Below are 19,657 nucleotides of genomic sequence, written 5' to 3'. Positions count from 1 at the left end.
GTATTCAATTGGTACCTTCATTTTCTTTATAAAAAAAATATTACTTTTTTTTTATTGATCGGGCCCATGGATTGAACTTATAAATCTTCGGAGTGCCTACTCTGGCCCTTTTTAATCTATGGGTGAAATACAGCCAGCGATTTTTATAGGTAGGTACCTAATAATATAATATTTTCCTACCTCCATCCGGCATCCGCATTCATCGGCCGAATAAAATAATATTACAATAATAGTCTTATAAAATAATGTCCGTGCCTCGGCCTGAGCTAGTCTATGTTGTCACCAATGACTAAAGAAAAATAATTGGAATGGAAATATAACAAAAACGTACATATACCTAAACTGCAATCGTCGACTAAAATGGCTGCCACTGTTAAGGATGCGACTACAAAGTTCCTCTTGGTAATTTTGAAGGATAGGTATCTAAAATTTACTCACCGAGTTTTTAAATTATTTTACCCTATTATAAGATAGGGTAAATTTTACGAAATATATAAATTATTCGTTTAGTAGTTTATACTACTAATTTATATATATTCGAGATCGCGTTTTCAAAAACGGCGTTCAGGATTTTGTTGAAATCAATACATACAATAAAACAGTAGAAAAAAATCCTGTACATTGAATAAATTTACATAAAAATAAAATTAGGCAATAGAGTCAGAGCAACAGAAAATCTGTCTGTTTGTCTGTATATCTGTTTATACATGCTATCTTGGAACTACTGGACGGATTTGAATGAAACTTTTTTTGTTATATAGCTATTAAGCCGGGGCAACATACAGGGTATATAAATTATTTTGAAAACTGGAACACCAGATGGAGAACAATGATGGTACCTACTTACAGCTAAACTATAGGAAATATTGAAATGACGCCTGATGAGCATTTTCTGCTGAGAAAACGAAGATCTGGAACACCTGATATACCTAGCCCATGATGGTGCAGCTAAACTACCTACCTACTACTACCTACCTAGGGAATATAGAAATGAGGACTTAACAAAAATTGTTCAGCCTATTGAGCATTTTCTGTTGAGATATAAAAATCGAAGATCTGGAACACCTGAAGAAGAGTCATAATAGTTCAGCTAAACTATATAATTAAATTAAATTTCTCTAATAGTTTTAACTCCTTCCAAAAAAATTGTTCGGCCACTCGAACGAAGTCGCAGGCATCAGCTATATAGAAATATAGGTGATTACTATAAAAAGACAACCTGGCTAGGTCCCATAACTAGTTTTCGCTATGTTACGACATCGGGCATTTGAACGACAGAACCCTTCATCTACGAATGATTCGCCGACAGAATAGTTAATGGTTTTGAATGAAGAATTTAAAATGATTCTGTCGTTCAAATACCCGATGTTGAAACGTTCTGTCGACGTTGAAATGTTCGTAGACGAAGCTTGGAGAACCGTTTCAGACTCAGATTATTATGTACCAATTACACCGTTTATTACTGATTATGCCTGTACACCCGAAATCAGTGGACTGATTATTGGAATTGGATCGATCAGTGCCCTTCAGGTTCAATATAATAACGAGTTCAGAGTACCTACTGTTGAGGCTGCCACGCTACGACGTTGAGTACCTACCTACATCTGTATGTTTGCGGATACAGATGGCTTTTACGCTGTGTTTTCAAACGGACATTACTTTGCTGTTTATGTCTGTTCGGGGTAATCTTACAGCAGATCCTATTTTAAATAGAGCACAATAAATCCTGAAAATGTTAAGATGTGATTCGTGAAATTAAAAAAAAACTACATTCACGCGAACGATCCGCGGATAAAAACTAGTATTTTACTATTATATAAAATTAAAGGCCTGTCCTGCTTGTTCCATTTATTTATGTCTGTATAAAATGAAGTTTACCCTGGGCACTGAAGACTAGTGGCTCAAGATGCAAGCGGGACATTTGATTGAGTAGGTACATCACTTTCAGAATGTAAACAAATGACGACATGAAATTTATGAAAATATCGTTTGTACCACAAAAATATGACCAAATATTAATACTTATGTAAATAAATTTATGTTATTATTTAGTTTTACTTTTGAATTGGGTGTTGGAAATAAGCAATAGTAAGCAAAATATGTTTGTCCTTGTCGTCAAATGCCAAAACACGATAGAAAAAAAAGAAAAACATATACATATGTAACGTTCTCTACCATAATTGCTTGATAAATGTATAAGTCATGGAATTAGTAGGTACTACGTACAACGAAGTACTTACTAAATCCATTATATATAAGTGAAATTCGTGAAGTTGACAAGAGCCTCAAGGCCCCTCATTGTAACTGTACTTTCGCTGACAGTCTGTCAGTGTCAAAAATGACAGAAATGACCTACGTAAGACTTAGTCAATGTTAGTCATTGGAACTTAGCGCATTGTAAGCTCTAGTGACGACAAAGTATCCATAGATCATAGACAGTAATATTATCGATAGTATTACGCATGACGTCACCTGCCTGCTATCGTTATGAGAGTATTATTGCACATTTATCCCGCCCCAGTACGGCACTGTATTTTAGGTACACAAAAGCTTTGCTGCCTTTTGCTATGTCGATTAAAACGTTTATTTTAGAGTAGTTTATTAATCCTTTTTAGCATTCGTTTGTGAAAATATACAACAATGTAACATATTTGGGTACCGAAATATTAGGAAGAACCGTTTTCTATAAGATAAAATAGTGTTTATATATGTCAATAGTGTTTAATAAAATAAAGGTATTGTATTTTATAATGGACTTGAATCATTTAGCAAATACGTCTTGTATTTTATACTGTGTTCTGAAGCCTAGTCAATAATCCACTAAATCCTTCTTTTGTTCTTTTAATAGTGCATCACGATTGCGAAGAAGGTATTTTAGTCGTAAATCTTTAATAATATTTGTTAATCCTAGTAGTACCAGTAGCGCCATCTGTGCTAAGCTTTGCGTAATTCCCTCTTGTACGGAAATGTAGTTTATTTTATTTTCTTATATCTATGGTATATAATTAGTATGGAGTCTCGGAATATAGGTACCCATCTATATAACTATCTATGTGCAAAGCTATCCATAGTATCCATCCAATCGGTCATTTTCGTAACTATTAATGGCGATCGACCAAATCATTATTTCTGCTATTGCTGACAATCAAAATTAAACTATCGAATCGATCGATTTGTGCCCTGCCTCTGGCACTATGTTCGTCCTCCTCATACCTGCCTACTAACTACTATCTTACCAACTATAGACTACTAAGGTAAGTAGGTACCTACTAAATAAAAGTGTGTTGTGCGTGCAGTGCGTGCAGTCGAATAGTTGAATCGACACGAGTGTTTTTCATACGTTATAAAAACCAAGAATTAAATTTTTGGTGAGTGTTTTTCTATTTGGTTTGTCGATTTTATCACATAACATTAAACACACTGGAAATCAAACAATAAATCTATTTGAATACAATTGAGATTAGGTTGAACCTAAATGCACATTTTTATTTCACCTACGTAATGCACATAACTATCAAATTTTGCTTATTTTACATTATCATATATCCCGTATCATATATATCCCATATCATACATCCCGTAAATGTACTTTGCTACAAATAAATACATTTGTATTAAGTATATTTCAATTTTAAATGATTTCCTACTTGGTAGGTACTTGGTAGAAAAATTTACTGACAGGAGCGCACGTATCTTTCTATTATATTATTAAATTTCTCCTAATCTTAAAATTCTCGTAGTGAAGAAAATACCTAGCGCAATACTTTGTTCGAAAAAAGTTAATTACAGTTTTTATATTTGTTTACATGGGACAACTTTGTTGAATGCTATTTGTTTCAGTATCTTCATCATTTCTAGGCATTATGTCTACGCGAAATATTAGGAAATTTGTTGGTGGCAACGTGCTTCCGCCCCCAGATTCAGATGACTCCGATTATGAGCCACTGTATGCCACTTCTAAAAAAGTAACAAAAAATCCAACAGTCAACCCATTTGAGGGGGTAAGTGTGTTTTAACATCTTTTGTTTAAGTATAAAACTTTAAATTGTTTCCTTTCTAAATTTCTGCATAATAATTCTCATTGTTTAGCAATGACCATAAATCACAGTTTATAATCTGATTACTGACGACCGTGGCCCAGTAGTCATCAGATTGCTACACTGGAGGTCCGAATCCGGTTAATCCCGGTCAGGTCGACATAAAAAATTATCTTTTTCAGATTAACTTGGGTCTTGGATATTTATCTATATATGTATATGTTATAGAATATAGTATCATTGAGTTAGATACCGTAACACAAAAACTTTTGAAAGTTTCTTGTAACTCAATCTGTGTCATTTGTCCCTATATATTTATTTATTTAATCTCTCATTTGACTATTTTCATTTAGGGTTGTTGTCCATAGTCTTTAAGGGTTGGAGCCCAGGATCTTTACCTCCTTTCTCATTTCCACTTCCCAGTCATCCCTAGTTATTCTTTTGAAATCAATATGTCTAGAGTTAGGATCACGGACCACAACAAAGAGGACCTGGTAATGAGTGTGAGTAGGGCCCAAACATTTGGAACATATAAAATAAGAACATGTTCTTATTATGTATGTCACATTCAAGAAATAAATAGTAGGTAATTTATTTTCCCATTGGACACCCAATGCAAAAATACCTTACTATTTCTTGAGCTTTTGATTTTAATTGCTTATAATATTTTTCTTAGTTATGCCCGTCATCTGATTCTGAACAAGAAAAGGGCCGCGAAGATAATGAAGAATCAGACGAAGAAATCAAACTTGACAAAAAGACAAAAAGAAAAAATTTAAAGAGAAAGAAACAACAGAAAATGCGGGGCAGCAAAGTATTTGAGGTTTGTATTTCTACACACAACCAATGCAAGTATGTTGAATTTTTCTGACAATGGATTACTAAATAGTGACTAAAACATTTGCTACAATACCCGAATGAATGAAAAAATTGGAGGGAGGGAGGTCTTTGTCTGGGAGTGGGTCTCATTCTTATTTTTCAATCTGCAATCATTCATGGACTTTTAGAAATCTGGAGGCAAACTCCTCGATATTGAATCACTTTATTCTAATAGTTACACATGCACACTGTTGTTAGTATCCTTTATTTTTGGAAACAATCTTATTTATTTACACAATTATAAGTTTAACCAACTCCTGGAAAAACATATTACAAAATTAATTAATATTAAAGCTTTTTATTATTACATAAATATGTATGAGCTCATGTTTGTTGCACAAATAAATTTATTTGATGTGTCTTAGATGGATGAAATTGACCAAAGTGTAAAAGAAATCAACGATCTACTTGGTGCTCCCCCTCCGGCGCCGGAGCCTGTGGTGGAGGAAGCAAAGAGTATTCAAGATATATTGTTTGGCATCAATTACAAAAATTTAAACCCTTCATATGAATTGAGAAGACTATTAGGTCCTGACTTAGAAGAGGAAGCCAGAAATAGGTAGGTGTTAATTAAATTTTAACATGAACATATTGCAGTTTTATATAATACTCGCTAGTATTCTAGTCTACCCGGGCCGCAGCCCGTCCCAGCTTCACTCGGGTAAAACCATAATATATTATCACCACCACACCTAACCTTCCCCAGGAATCAAACTATCTATCTATTGTTGGAAAACATACAAAATACCGGTAGTTTTTGAGATTATCTCTTTCATACAGACCGACAGACGCGATATTGTCTGGTAGTTTTTGAGTTTATCTCTTTCATACAGACAGACAGACGCGACAGGCGGACTTCGTTTTATAAAACGTAACCATAGACTACTGGACACAAAGCTATTGTGCAAAAAATATGTGTACAAAAAGAAAAATTATAAAATTGGATGTATACGATTTTTATTATGTTTATGACATGTTATATACTTTTAGCACTTGATGTTTCTCATCACTTTTAACCCTCCCGGCTACAAACAGAAAGAACAAGAGAAGGACAGGAAAAGCGAAGTTATAAGTTTAATGTGTCCGTGTATCTGTATGTCTGTGCGTGGCATCGTAGCAGCCAAACGGTTGGACCGATTTTATCTAGTGTTTGTTATTATTTGTTAGCTATGTTTGGACAGTTTACGTTTAGCCGTTTGGAAGTCAGCCCATTTTTCGCAGATAAAGTGATAGCAATTTTGGGAGTCGAGGGTCTTAATGTCTTATATTTCGTCAATACAGAAAGCGCGGTCGTCATTATTCTATCAACAAACGAGGCCTGGTAATTCCAGTCGAAGAAAAGTTCCGAAGAGTTGGTAAGTATTAATATTTTTTTATTCAGTTAGCTTTAATTTACCAATAAATATTAAAAAAGCAAAAGTGATGTCTGGTTATTTGTTTGTTAGGCCTTATATATCGAACCAAAATTCATGAAACTTCACATACATATAGTCAGGAGTAATGAGAAAAATGATAAATGTATTACACCATTCATTCACGCGAATGAACTCACCGGCAAAATCTATTTCGTATGTACATTGTACATACAATTTAGTGAAGTTCAGCTATTAATGTTTTGCCTGTTTTTCTTACAGGATTGACGATGTCAATGTTAACAGCGGAAAAAGTAGATGGATGTTCTTTCTTCTCCATAGACCACGACGAAACATACAGAAAACACCACAAGATGTTTTTGAGTATCATCGTAACAGCAAGGGATGACTTCCCGGATTTAAATGTAAATGAAGCAGTAGAATTTATGCACGTCGAAAAAATATTGCAGGTTAGTCCAATCCAGGGTTATTATAAAAAACGTTTAAAATTATTGTGAATTAGCGTGGTTTTAAACATAACAGTCTGAGAAAATTAAATACCGGCCGCCAGCCTGACGTTAACGCTTCTTAGAAATTTTATTGTTACTTCTCTGTGCCGTCGCTGTGCCATGTTTTGAACAGAACTTTTGTTCAAAAACATAAATTACAATGATAAAATTATGTTTTTGAACAATGTTCTGTTCGAAACATGACACAGCGGACCTTAATAGATATACTTTAGTGAGAACAGAAAATATTCTGATTTAAGGCCTCCCCTTTATGTTTGATAAAGTCCCATTAATTTTTTTGTTATTTTAAATATTTGTATGTATTTATATGTTTATAGATTACGGATATCCTGTTTGCTATGGAGGAGTACGATCGAGCCAAAAAGCTGATAGAAAAAGTTGTGGCATACCTGTTGTTTATTTCACACCCACTGTTTCGAATGTGTGATGTAAGTATACCTGTCTGTATGTTATTTGTAAGGATTTGTTTGTAAAGAGTAGAAAGTAAATAATAAGGCGCTGTGTCAACTGCTGCAGATGCAACTGCTGCCACCAGTGGGAGTTTATCAACCCCTAAATTTTATTTGGTGTTGCATTTGTAAAAATATACCAACGTAAAAACGAAAGCCTTATAGGATGGCTTCATTGTCGGTTGTCTATCAGCAGCCCCAGCTTCGCTCGGGTAAACACATAATAAAAAAGTAGCCCATTTCACTTCTGAAGGTTTCTTCTATATCTGTGCCAATTTTCATTAAAAAGGAGTCCTTACAAACAAAAATACGAGCTTTTTCTTTTTATAATATTAGTGTGGTATAAATCAGCGCGGTCAAATGATATAATGAACGTAAATAATGTAAAGTATATATATTTACACAAATAAGAGAATATTACGGAACCCTCGATGCGTCAGTTCAGCTCACATTTTACCTGTTTGAACTAAATTATATAAATTTTATAAAGTTTATTTTGTGTCAATTTTTACGAAAGTGTTGTAAAGTAACTAGCTGCGTCCCGGGACTTCGCTACTACCCTTCTAGTAATATAGAATATTTAATTTTCAGAGATCCGTGCGACTTGAATATAAAATATTGGAGAATCGTGTGTACCACGTGGCTATGTTGAAATATATTTACGTGTTGACCAACAGTGCCTGCCACCGCACTGCCCTAGAGCTATCCAAAGTTCTCCTTAACATAGATCCCACAGACCCTCTAGCGATGATTATGCTTGTGGATATGCTGGCTCTGCGCGCTCGCGAGCATCAGTGGCTGGTGGATCTGGTCGAATACTGGAGGAATACCAGAGGCGCCGATTACATGTTCAACCTTCTATACTCGTATGCACTTGCAAAATTCCACGTTATTAAGAAGCAAAAAGGTAATTATCCTTTTCTAGGTTTCCGGGGGAGCTCTCTCTCTCACTCTCTTAAAACAGGGAATTGTATCAGATGGGAAAGTGAAAGTTGTATGTATGACTATAGATTTCTTATGTCTAATTATGAAAATTGTATACATTTTATTCTCGACATCTTATCTGATTTCGCCTCGATTTTTGTTTCTTGACATTTAATGAAATCATTCGGTTTAATAATTGCAATCATTCATTTATTTCAAAAACTTCTATACTTTATTCCAGGTGACATGGCCGAAGCGGACGCTGCGTTACATTTCGCAATGAAAAGATTCCCTTCCGTTGTGCCAGAGCTGTTCAAAGTGACCAACAACAAGAACCAACAGATTGACAACTGCGAAATGTTCCAGGATAAACAAAAGTAAATGCCCTGTCCTGTTGATTTTCTGCATAATTCATTGACGAATCCTTCGTAAATGCGTCTAGTACTTATAATTATGGGCTGAGTTAACAGTCATAACTTTGAAACCTAAAGTCTAATATCAGTAGAGTCCAATAACAAAACCTTGTAGAAATAAAATCTAAAATAATGTTTTGCTATCTTGGTACAAAATAAGCGTCTGAATAGTTGGCTTTTGGTGGTTTATTTAAGACTGACCAGTTGACAGTAGATCCACTTGCGGAAGTTTATCATTAATAATAATGTCCATTCTATTATAGCCATGAAAGCGTGTAATTATGTATTTTATTAAGCTTATTTTGTGTTCTACTGCTGGGCAAAGGCCTCCCCTTTCTGGTTAATAATATTAGCATTAATTGCAGTATGTCGCGAAGCGTGAAACTCTTGTGGAATGATTTACTGAAATATTATACGCTGTTTACTGCGTCCAAATGGCGGGAACCGGAGGTGTGGACTTGGTTCTCGAAGAATGCTGTGGTGATGACTCAACAATATGATAACGACGAGGAAATCCAAGTGAGTTTATAATGGTGCCTTATACATAGGATTCATTACTTCATAGCACACAAATATTTTTACCTGCGATCACAAATATTTTTACCTGCGATCACAAATATTTGTTTGCAGTTCTGTGTTTATATTCATCGAACTTCCGGTACAAGCTTAGTATGAGCCGTTGATTGTAGACGTAGTCCACTTATTGTCATTACACAGCAAGTGTGTAGAAAGACATATTGTAATATTCAATCATTTGTTGTAGAAATACGTGAAAACGTTCGCGTCCCAGCGTGCCACCTTCCTCCGCCGCCTGCCGCAGCAAGTCGTGCGACACTTCCAAGTCATCAAATTTATGAATAACTTCGTTTTCGACGAGGTAACATTTTGAGTTTATCTTATATGTAATTGCTAATGATGTTATTAATGAAGGTCAAGTTAGTGCGCATATTATATGTATAAAGAGTAATAAATGAGGGCGCTCTGTCCTCTTAGCTCGCAACGATTTTTATTGTATCATTTGGTATTACAATGACAAAAAAATAAAGTTCGCTAAAAATTGCCGGTGTACTTTGTTTCATTGCTTGCATTTAGGAATTGAATCAGTTAGTGATTGATATATCAAACTGACGTGTTTATATCATCCTAAATTTGAATTTACTAGGTTATATTCACAATGAGGCCGGGCGTGGCCAGCTACAACCCGGAGCCGTGGCCCACAGAGGACATCAACAGATATAAATACAGATTCACGCCGCAGCTCCAGATGAATCAGCACACCTTCGGTCTCTTTGGTGATCTCGTCCGCTCCCTCGCGCCAGAGTTTGTGGCAGTGTAAGTGTTTCTTCCACCTTGTTTATGTTAACAGTTCATAGGCCACTTGAGGCTTTCTTTTTAATTTTCTGACGGAAAATCGATCCTGGTGAGATTCAATTAAATTTGATTCGAGTCACCAAAACAAGTGAGATTTTTCAAAATGTGTGGGTTTTATATAATTCCTAATAAGTTTATTGGCATCATTAGACTTAATTTGAAGACTAACACAACACCTAAAGTTAAAATATATTTCTTAATTTGATTTTATTTTCAGGCCACAAGTGATACATGAGCAACAGGACGAGGCGGCAGGTGGACACGAGGAGAACGGCGAAGGGGAAGGTGAACACACTTTTGGTGACTTGTACAACGCCATATGCCAAAATTTACTCCAGACTGTTGGCCCCGACGTTGACGTCAACCTTTTGCCGACAGAGGAAGACGATCGTTGGGATTTTGTCCTCCCTGACAACTAATGAAACGACTAGACTAATAATTGCACCGGAAACTGCAGCAAACGTCTCACTATTCATTACTTTTTTTTATATCAGATAGATTATTATTCATTTATACTTTCGAGTTTATATTTACAAACTTCGTCTGCATGATAAAGCGTAAGAAAGATCTATTTTTGAAGATCAATAGGCAATATTCCGTCTTTTACATTTTTTATAGCATACTTTTCATATGCATCAATCTACTTTTGCTTGCCGCTTCGTTCGGTCCCAAGTCAATATCACGCAAATTATCATATAATGTGTTGTTTTAAAATCTAAACTTGTGTTCCTGGAACACACATTTGGTCCCCCAAATGCAAGCAAAAGTTTATTAACCATATAATTATTATGTCTTTAAATTATATTTAGATTTTTATTTAATAGAAAATATTAAATAGTACCTACGCGAAGTTGTAATTTTACGCAGATGGCGGCACCAAAGTCATTTGTTACCATGGTGCTCAAGTCGAAACATTTGACGTGCTTCGAAAGTTTTGGTCAATGTCAAAATACGTTGTTTAAATCATGGTATCATTAGTAAGTACTACGGAGTACCTACTAATTCCATGGTTTAAATCTTATACTAGTGCTGCATTCTGACGTTATAACATAAAAGTAATATTTCCTATTTTTAAAGGTTTTTTTTATTTAGAAAGGAGTAAGATTCCTTTTCTCTGAATAAAAAAAATCTATGCGATAGATTCGAAGTGCGCTCAAGGATTCAAACAATCCGTTTTGATTTATATACATATATTTCATGAACACTTTCGTTTCCTTAGTCACATTTTTTGAATTCAATTCATGCATTGTAACATAGAATTTCTATCACTGTCAAATGTATTGAAAATTCGCTTTCGTTATTAAATTTCTGCATATATACATTTTTTCGATAATTTCATGGGAAAAACTGGTAAATATAATTGATAAAATAAGAATATGAACATGAATTCTGAACATTGAAACAACCTGGCCACAATAAAATATTTTATCAAGATATAATCTATTAATCGGTACAACTAGACCCTTTAAAGTAAATTTATAAAATCGACAGTGGCCGCGTTGTCTTGGATGACACGATCATTTCTTAGCAGTAAGAAATTGCATAATAAATAAAACGTATTCCTACACTCTGAAATTCACCGAGACGCTGTGTGATCACAAAACCTTTTCACTTTACCATATCATGCCCTTCCTCATTTATTTCATATATCATGCTATGCTTTTCAATTAATCTATTCGCATTAAAGTAAGTATTTACCTACCTATTATGCTTTTAAATTGCTTCATCACAGTCATAAGGATATGGTTTTTCCTACTAATACTTAACAATTAGCGTTATAAGCATAGATTTAGTATTGTAATATGGTTATAACCACGTTGGACGTTTATTTTAATATGATATCTGCTAGTATGAACTGTTTTTCAAATATATGTATTTTAATGATTTGATTTATTTGCAATTTCAGCGCGGTAGTGCCATCAACGAGTTTTCGTCCACGGATCGGCGCTTATTCAGATAGTAGTAATAATAAGTCGCATAATATGAAGTTGACCCGTTCAATATTTAAATAAATGTATTGTTCCATCCTTTCTTGTTTTTCTTTTATTCGCGAATCGACCTATTAGAAATGTATAACCATTTGTGACGACTATCGTTAGTGGCACTGTTTTATTTAGTTTTCATTATTGAAATTATTATGTAGACGTACACTTACGCTTGTCAAGTAAACGTCTGATGAAGCACTGACATGTAAATTAGAATAACTTACTTATATGTACATGTAAGAAAACAAAAGTGAATTTTGGCTTAAAATTCGTCACCTTTGTTAGATAAAAGATATTTTTCCCCATTGAAAATATCGAAAATGGAATAAGGATTTATTTCGCTTTATAATATTTTCAAGGAATAAATAATATAGGAATAATAACGAAAAGGGAAATTTGATATGATAAACCTATGTTCGCATGATAGATTGACAATTTATTATTTAAACTACCTAGCTATTTGTGTATGTAATTGTTGAAATAAATAAACCAGTTACTATATTACAGTTATATATTATGCATATCGAGAGTAAAGATGTTTAAAATGACCCTATATTTGTTTTAATCAAACGCGATGTCCTCATTTTTATTATCAAGTCGAAAAATAAATAACTTTATGTGAAATGTTAATGTTTTTGCTATAGATAGGTCAATTAAAGTACCCAGTCTAAATAGAAGTTCGTATTTGGAATGTTATACAAATATGTTACCGCTTAACCCGGAAATGCGATTACACCTAAGATAAAACCGATCCGATCGGTCGATGGTTAGTACATCTAGGTACATCGTGCTATCTATAGCTAGATTAGCCTTTATCATACCGGCTACTTAAGTCACAGATAGTTAAATGTAGATATCTAAGATATAGGTAAGTATGTAAAGCTCCGGCAACCTTCAGTTCATACGTTCATATATTCATACGTATCCATTCATTTCAGAATCTGTCGAACTCCAAACAAAGGACTAAAAGGCATGTTTTCACATCCCTAACTTTCATAAAGCCCTCTTGGAGCAGCCCTATTTAACTAGTGGTCTTTACGTATGAAAAATATTAATATCTACCATACGTACCATGCCTGTTACCCATAGAAGTAGGCAGGAAAAATCTTATCCCAGAAATATCGCATTCAGCAATAAATTCTACAATAAAATTTTGACCATTTTAGTATGTTTTTAAAATTGTAGCTGTTTGGCTATATCTTGTTTCATTTAATGCTTGGCAACACTAGTCTGAATTTTCAGAAAAGCGAAGAGAATTCATCCCTTTATCTCAGCTCAGCATCAGGTGACGCTCGTGTTGTGAGGTGAGTGTTTTTAAATTTTATATTTTTAACCAAATTAATTTTTACTTTTATATTAGTTCTGAAAATCTAACTGTTAATAGTAGATATATTTAATAATTTATTTTGGCTGAAAGTAGGTCCAGGTCCAGTAAGTCCTTTCACAGGTGGATTTATTAAAAGCTGCGTAGGTTTCAGCCCCGGGCAGCCTTGAAATAAAAAAAGCAATCTCTGTTCATTGTTAAACATTAGGTTTTTCAAAGCATAGTCAACAATTTGTTTTCTTGTTTGAAACATTTGAGAATCTATAATATGTTATTACTATTAGGGATACTTAAGGAATACTCAAACGTCTATTGTCATCAGCCCACTAGGGACTGTCCTTCTTTACGTATGGATAAGGAGAATTACTATAATTTGGGATGCGGATTGGTCGGTTTCAACGACTGCAAATACGGCTGGGACAGCTAAACGTGCCTTCCGCAGTACGGAGATATCATAGATCTAGATACCGATACCCAGTTCACAATCATATGCTGAATAAATGTAGAGTTTTTGCTTTACAGCAGAAATCATAAACTTCATCAAAGTAATAATGTTTCAATGATTCACTGCTTAGTCCAGACTATTAAATCGAGGTCGTGTAGGGGCAGCGATAACTGAATACCACAGGTGGCAACTTTTTAAATCCGCCAATGGTACATGGAGTTGCAGCGCTGCGCATCTCATGTATCTACATACAGAAGATTGAATTATTGATTTCCTGTGAACTAACTGCAGTATTGATTCGACTGCACACAGTTAAACAGTTTGCCGTCTCCTGAATTGTGATTAATTCGTTGTAGGCAAAATGTCTTCGCGGAATATACGAAAATACGTTGGTGGCAACAAGCTGCCGCCTCCAGATTCAGACGACGAGGATTTCGAACCCCCATCCACCAGCTCAAAGAAACAACCGTTTAATCCATTTTATGGGGTATGTATTTTATTTATTTAATCAGTACAGCGGCCAAATTATGCAAGCGGCTTCGCGCAACTGAATTTTATGCCTTTACGTTCTTCCTGTGGCTCCCATGGGTTTCTGTGCATCATCAGTTTGTGACTACTAATGTCGATTGTTCATTCTTCACTGTTGTTTTATTGATATTATATTTTAAAAGCATATGTTTCTCGTGATATTTTGAATCATTAAGTATGATTACATTATGTTTTTTTTTTTCTATTTTGATTTGTGATTTTATTTATGTCCTTGCTGCTATGCGCAATAAGTAAAACCTAACTAATATTATAAATCCGAAAGTAAGTTTTTTTGTTACCTCTTCACGCTTCAATCAATCTTCTTAAAATTTTGCATACATATAGTCTGAAGTGCGAAGAAGGACATGGTCAGGGAAAAATAACTGATCCCGTGGGAAGTCAGACTACGAAGCCGCGGGCAAAAGCTAGTAAAATATATAGGTACCATACTATTATTACCTATTAGTCTAGATAAATATAAGTACCACACAAATATTATCGGGCGCGCGGGGACGTGGGCGGCGCAATGGAGCGACGCGCAGATTCGTCCCAGACACGGCGACGTCCTGTATGCTATCGATTTCCCCAGCTCGCCAGACGAACACGCTCCTAGTCGCGTCCACCTTTATGCGCATGCTCCCTTTCGTTTACCCGGTTTCTTAATCAAGCGTAAAACCCAGTATCCATTTCCCTACTTATTCTTCACCACCTGGCATGGTGCTTGGCCTAATTGGTCCATTCCTTTAACTTTCTTTTAGGAGGTTTAGCCATAACAAAAAATTAATGACCTATATTTTTATATGGATGCTACCGCGAGATCTATCTTCTGCCTTCCATGCTCATTACCTTTTCATAGGGCTACATGGATGTAAAGTTGGTCTCTTTGAATTCCTTGGAGTTTCTAAGCAACACTCCATTTATTGATATGTAAAAATTATTAAATGTACATTCTTTGAAATCATGTATTAAAATTCCGATAATTCTAACATTTTACTTGGGGCAAAAATAAGTTTTTGTGTGTATGTTTGTAACGCAATAACTTTCGAACCGTTGTTGGTCCGATTTTGATGAAATTTAAAAGGTATCTAGGATCTGTCAAGAATTTTTAAGTTCGTGGGCATCAAAATCGGTTAAGTCGTTTTCGAAATATTCACAATTTTGTAAAATCTCATCATAATTTATTGTGTTCGCGAGGTTACGTTCGCGGCGAACAACTAGTATAAATGTGTATTGATTAATAATGGGGATTGAGTATTAATGGTGATGATATCGATTAACATTGTGTACAAAGCATAGCGAATTTAAAAGAATAATTATCTTGCACTTCATTTGTAATCTAATTTTGATATTTTTTGTTTAGTTAAAACAATCTTCTGAATCTGAGCCAGATAGCCTTGTCAAATCAGAATCCGACGAGGAAATACAAATTAATAAAAAACCCCGTAAAAGGAATAACAGAAAAAAGAGAAATAAAGCATCACATTTTGTGGCTTCAAAGATTAAGGTTTGTATTTGTTATAACATATGCAAACTAAACACGTAAATAAAATCGAGTACATTATAGAGACAAATCACACTGGTTATGTTTTAGCTTTAAACTTGTGATAGAGTCAATTACTAGCCTAATTAATAATTGTGGCGGAAATATTGGAATAATCTGCGCAAAGAAAAGAACTTGCATAACATACTTTACATTTGTACATTCGTGTTTTAGATGGATGAAGTGGACAAATGTCTCAGAGAAATCAACGCAAAGTATGGCCCCCCTCCCGAGCCTAAGCCTGAGATTATAATTGAAAAAAGTATTGATGATATTCTATTAGGCGTAGATATTAAATTTCTTAATCCTCCAAATGAACTAGAAAAATTGCTGGGACCAGATTTGGAAGAGAGAGCCAAAAGAAGGTACGTACAATTAAATGTAAACAACAAACTAATGAAATATCAAATGTGTGTTTTAAGGGGCTGTTATGTATTTGATAGTCTATGTAACATATCGAACATATTGCGTTATAAAATTGTTTCACTACTGTTGGATAGGAATAAAAGGTCAATCAGGCAGATTTACCTAGCAGTTAGTTTATCTGTCTGATTGAAATATGAACCTGTAAAAAGTTTTCAATAGATTTGTTTCTGGATAATCCTAAACAATACATACATTTTTGATGTTAGTGATGTTACTTGCCTATTTCAACAATACTTAGTGAAATAGGTAATTATATTCATATGAATAAATTAAATTTGTTTTCATACTCACTTTCGTAATACAGGACTCGAGAACGTACATACATTGGCCAGAGAAAAGGCTTGGTTCTTTCAATGTCCGAACGTTTCCGAAGAAACGGTAAGAACATTATTTTATTTAGAACCATCGAGTGGCTCACTGCAATGGCATCCTGCATCACCTCCTGTTTGATCCGACCATTTTAAAATGTTAATTTTTAGTATATATTTGTTTTCAATATATTTTTCTCAAATAATATGTGTGTTTTCAAGGGTTTCTTAATTTCACCATAAACCTTAAACGCCTTATCAGATAAAGTGGTGCGATCATTAAATTATCGTATTTACATTGATAACGCATAAAGAACTGTGTGAAAGTTTGAAATTTTTTAACTAAGATACATATTGACTCGGACTAATGGGCTTGCTTGTGATGACGAATTTATTACCTACCCTTGTATTTTAACCTTGTCATGAAACTGTCAATAAAGATTTATTATTATCATTTACTATTATCTTACATTTGAAGTGGTTAATAAGTAATAATTATGAATGAATTGGATTACGAAAAAGCCATTTTAAAATTTGGTAAGCAAAAAAAGCTTTATTGGCAAGCCAATAAAAATTGGTAGGCAATAAAAAGATCAGGAGATAATTCTTATTCCGCAAGTAATTGTGATGGTCAGTAATTAAAGTAGGTCAGCAAAATTATTTAGGCAACAGGATTTGAGCAGCAACATTTGGTCTTTGGGTCAATATTGGTCATAGGTTGATGATGGTGACGATGTTGATGCTGGCGATGATGAAGACTATGCTGATAATGACGATGATGGTTATAACGAGGATGGTGGTGAAGAAGATGATGATGTTGATGGTGATGACGATGATGGTGATTATTATCATATGGTGGTGATAATGATTATTTGAAATCAGGGGAGCAGGAGGAAAACAAGAACAGAAGGCGCAGCATGCTACCTACACGGGGTATAACTCTGTGACAACACAGTCTCACACTGTCAATAAAAGCTATATAGCTCCGATTACCGTGCATTAAACCCTTGAGGAGTTATCTTGTTGGGAGGCGCTCCTGGTTGTGACCTTTGTATTGACCCAACATAACCCACCTGACCCCAACGGAGCTGCTGCTGGATGCTGGCCAAGCGTTTCTGACCAAATGTTGCTGACCACATGTTGTTGACCAAACCAATATTATAAAATTAGGTGTAAAATGCTATGCCAATTGGCATCGAAAAATATTATGATAATGTCTCTTGTAGGACTCTCGATGTCCATGATGACGACTCATAATGCAGACAGATGTCATTATTTTACAATCGACCACGATAGATCGTATAGAAGAAAACACAAAGAGTATTTGACATACCTCGAGGAATCACAAGATGAGTTACCGATTTTAAATATAAGAGACACTATAGAAATCTTACATGTTGAGAAATGTCTGCAGGTCAGTCCTTGTCATTTTTATATTTATGTGTTTGTGTAACAAGAACAGAGTTTAAAATTAGTTAATAAGAAATGTATTAATTTTGTGGTGTGCATGATTGGCGATTGTTTAGCACACTGCAGGTTTAAATACTTGACCCGACGATCATAGTTGGAAATTTAGTACATTCCTGAACAAATTAGGTACCTAAGTAGCTAGGAGGCAAAATGTATAAAATTTTGACTAAAAGTTGTATATATCGAGTCAAGTCTGTACAAAATATGTACACCAACAGTGATCTAGATAGATATATAATTAAAATTTGTTCAAAAAAAATGATTTATGACTTTTTAAAGTATGATTGTGAGTCGAGTATTGGATTGTTAGTGAGCCCAATACCTAGTTAAATTCAACGGAAACAACATTCAAAGTATACAGAGTCGTACAGAGTATTGTTCATCAATTCACGCAGACATTGAAAGAAAAGTTAAATACTGAGTGATTTTTAAAACCGATTAGGTAAATTACTAACCTAGATTGTTAGGGCGAGTACAATAAATCCATAGAAATTGGAAAAAAAAAAACAATTGTATCATGAGAAACACTAACCACGACTGGCGCAAACCTCTGAAAGAACGAAATGTATGGAAACTCAACGTATGCTCATATATAATCACCTTAAGCTCATCTGGCTATTTTGCATTATTTAAGTAGGTATTCAATTACGTTGTGACTCTGAAATATCTATTCTGTTTACAGATTGCGGATATGCTATTTGTAATAGAAGAGTATAGACGAGGCAAAAAGTTGATAGAGAGAATCGTTGCATACCTGCAGTACATTTCACATCCAGCATTTCGGATGAATAATGTAAATATAGTGCACCTACCTCTATCCTGATTTTAATTCACCTTTTTTGTATTCGTCTTCCATTTTTCGTATTGGCATACCGTCCATGAAAATTGATCCGTCCGCTTTTCTGTAACTAATATTTTTATTATATTCAGTAAAAATATTTATATCGCCTTTTTATTAATATACTAAGTATTTTTATTTCAGAGACGGGTGCGGTTAGAATACAGAGTACTGGAAAATCGCGTTTATCTGGTATCAATTGTGAAGTACATCTATGTGCTGACCAACAGTGCTTGCCACCGCACTGCTTTAGAGTTATCCAAAGTGGTTCTGAATTTGGATCCCACAGACCCCCTGGCGATGATTCTGCTGATGGACATGCTGGCTCTGCGCGCCCGCCAGTATCAGTGGGTGATAGATATTGTTCCGTACTGGGAGTCGGTCAGAGATGGCAAATTCTTATTGAATCTGCAATATTCTCGCGCCCTATCGAAATTTCACTATATTCGAGAGAAATCTGGTAACTATCAAATTTATAAATATTTTATTTGAAACCGACTAATTTGCAAGAGAAAAATATGTGATCTGTACATTTCCACACGGGTGTTATGTTTTATTGTAATACCAATAAAACATATTGACAAATTAGAACTTATAAAAATTCATACATAGTATATTCAATACCGTTTGATAAAAGGAACCTCCGCCTTTTTTAAGCCGTTTATAATAGGGTTGATTAGGTATTGTCTATTAAATTATGAGACATACGCGTATGTATGTCCGGAATAAATTAAAAAATAAGTCATTTATGAAGTAATGAAGACAAATTATTTGTCCCCGGGTATCATCCAAAATCCCTGCAGTCGTTTCTGATTTTATCACGAACAGACAAACAGAC

The 19,657-nt window shown here is 34.6% G+C and overlaps 2 protein-coding genes across 7 annotated transcripts in view; both read left to right on the top strand.

Moving 5' to 3' along the window:
* The first annotated feature begins 3,104 nt into the window (after positions 1-3,104).
* Positions 3,105-11,982, top strand: LOC128682876 (ribosome quality control complex subunit TCF25-like). Of its 5 annotated transcripts, none has more exons than XM_053767842.1 (14): positions 3,210-3,368; positions 3,841-4,001; positions 4,714-4,860; positions 5,282-5,475; positions 6,198-6,271; positions 6,551-6,738; positions 7,116-7,226; positions 7,839-8,154; positions 8,413-8,548; positions 8,950-9,103; positions 9,348-9,461; positions 9,747-9,916; positions 10,173-10,240; positions 11,862-11,982. In XM_053767842.1, exons 2-14 carry the CDS (start codon positions 3,864-3,866, stop codon positions 11,867-11,869), a joined length of 1,818 nt encoding a protein of 605 aa, XP_053623817.1. In that variant the 5' UTR covers positions 3,210-3,368; positions 3,841-3,863; the 3' UTR covers positions 11,870-11,982. The 5 variants fall into 5 exon arrangements, with proteins under 5 accessions (XP_053623815.1, XP_053623817.1, XP_053623814.1 ...); XM_053767841.1 differs by having other exon boundaries at positions 3,217-3,368; positions 3,859-4,001; XM_053767840.2 differs by having other exon boundaries at positions 3,105-3,254; positions 3,859-4,001; positions 10,173-11,982.
* A 1,139-nt stretch (positions 11,983-13,121) lies between these two features.
* The window catches only part of LOC128682875 (ribosome quality control complex subunit TCF25-like), an 11,098-nt gene continuing 4,562 nt past the window's right edge, over positions 13,122-19,657 (top strand). Inside the window, exons 1-8 of one of the 2 annotated variants that reach the window (XM_053767836.1) lie at positions 13,122-13,244; positions 14,066-14,196; positions 15,598-15,741; positions 15,952-16,142; positions 16,508-16,581; positions 17,738-17,925; positions 18,664-18,774; positions 18,964-19,279. In XM_053767836.1, coding sequence (XP_053623811.1) covers positions 14,071-14,196; positions 15,598-15,741; positions 15,952-16,142; positions 16,508-16,581; positions 17,738-17,925; positions 18,664-18,774; positions 18,964-19,279 — 1,150 coding nt within the window. In that variant the 5' untranslated portion in view covers positions 13,122-13,244; positions 14,066-14,070. Of the gene's footprint in view, positions 13,245-13,964; positions 14,197-15,597; positions 15,742-15,951; positions 16,143-16,507; positions 16,582-17,737; positions 17,926-18,663; positions 18,775-18,963; positions 19,280-19,657 lie in introns of those variants that run through there. The other variant, XM_053767837.2, reaches the window with a different exon arrangement.

Source organism: Plodia interpunctella, chromosome Z (assembly GCF_027563975.2).
Source record: "Plodia interpunctella isolate USDA-ARS_2022_Savannah chromosome Z, ilPloInte3.2, whole genome shotgun sequence".
Taxonomy (NCBI): domain Eukaryota; kingdom Metazoa; phylum Arthropoda; class Insecta; order Lepidoptera; family Pyralidae; genus Plodia; species Plodia interpunctella.
Note: the sequence above shows the minus strand (reverse complement) of the source record. Positions and strands in the feature narration are given on the sequence as shown.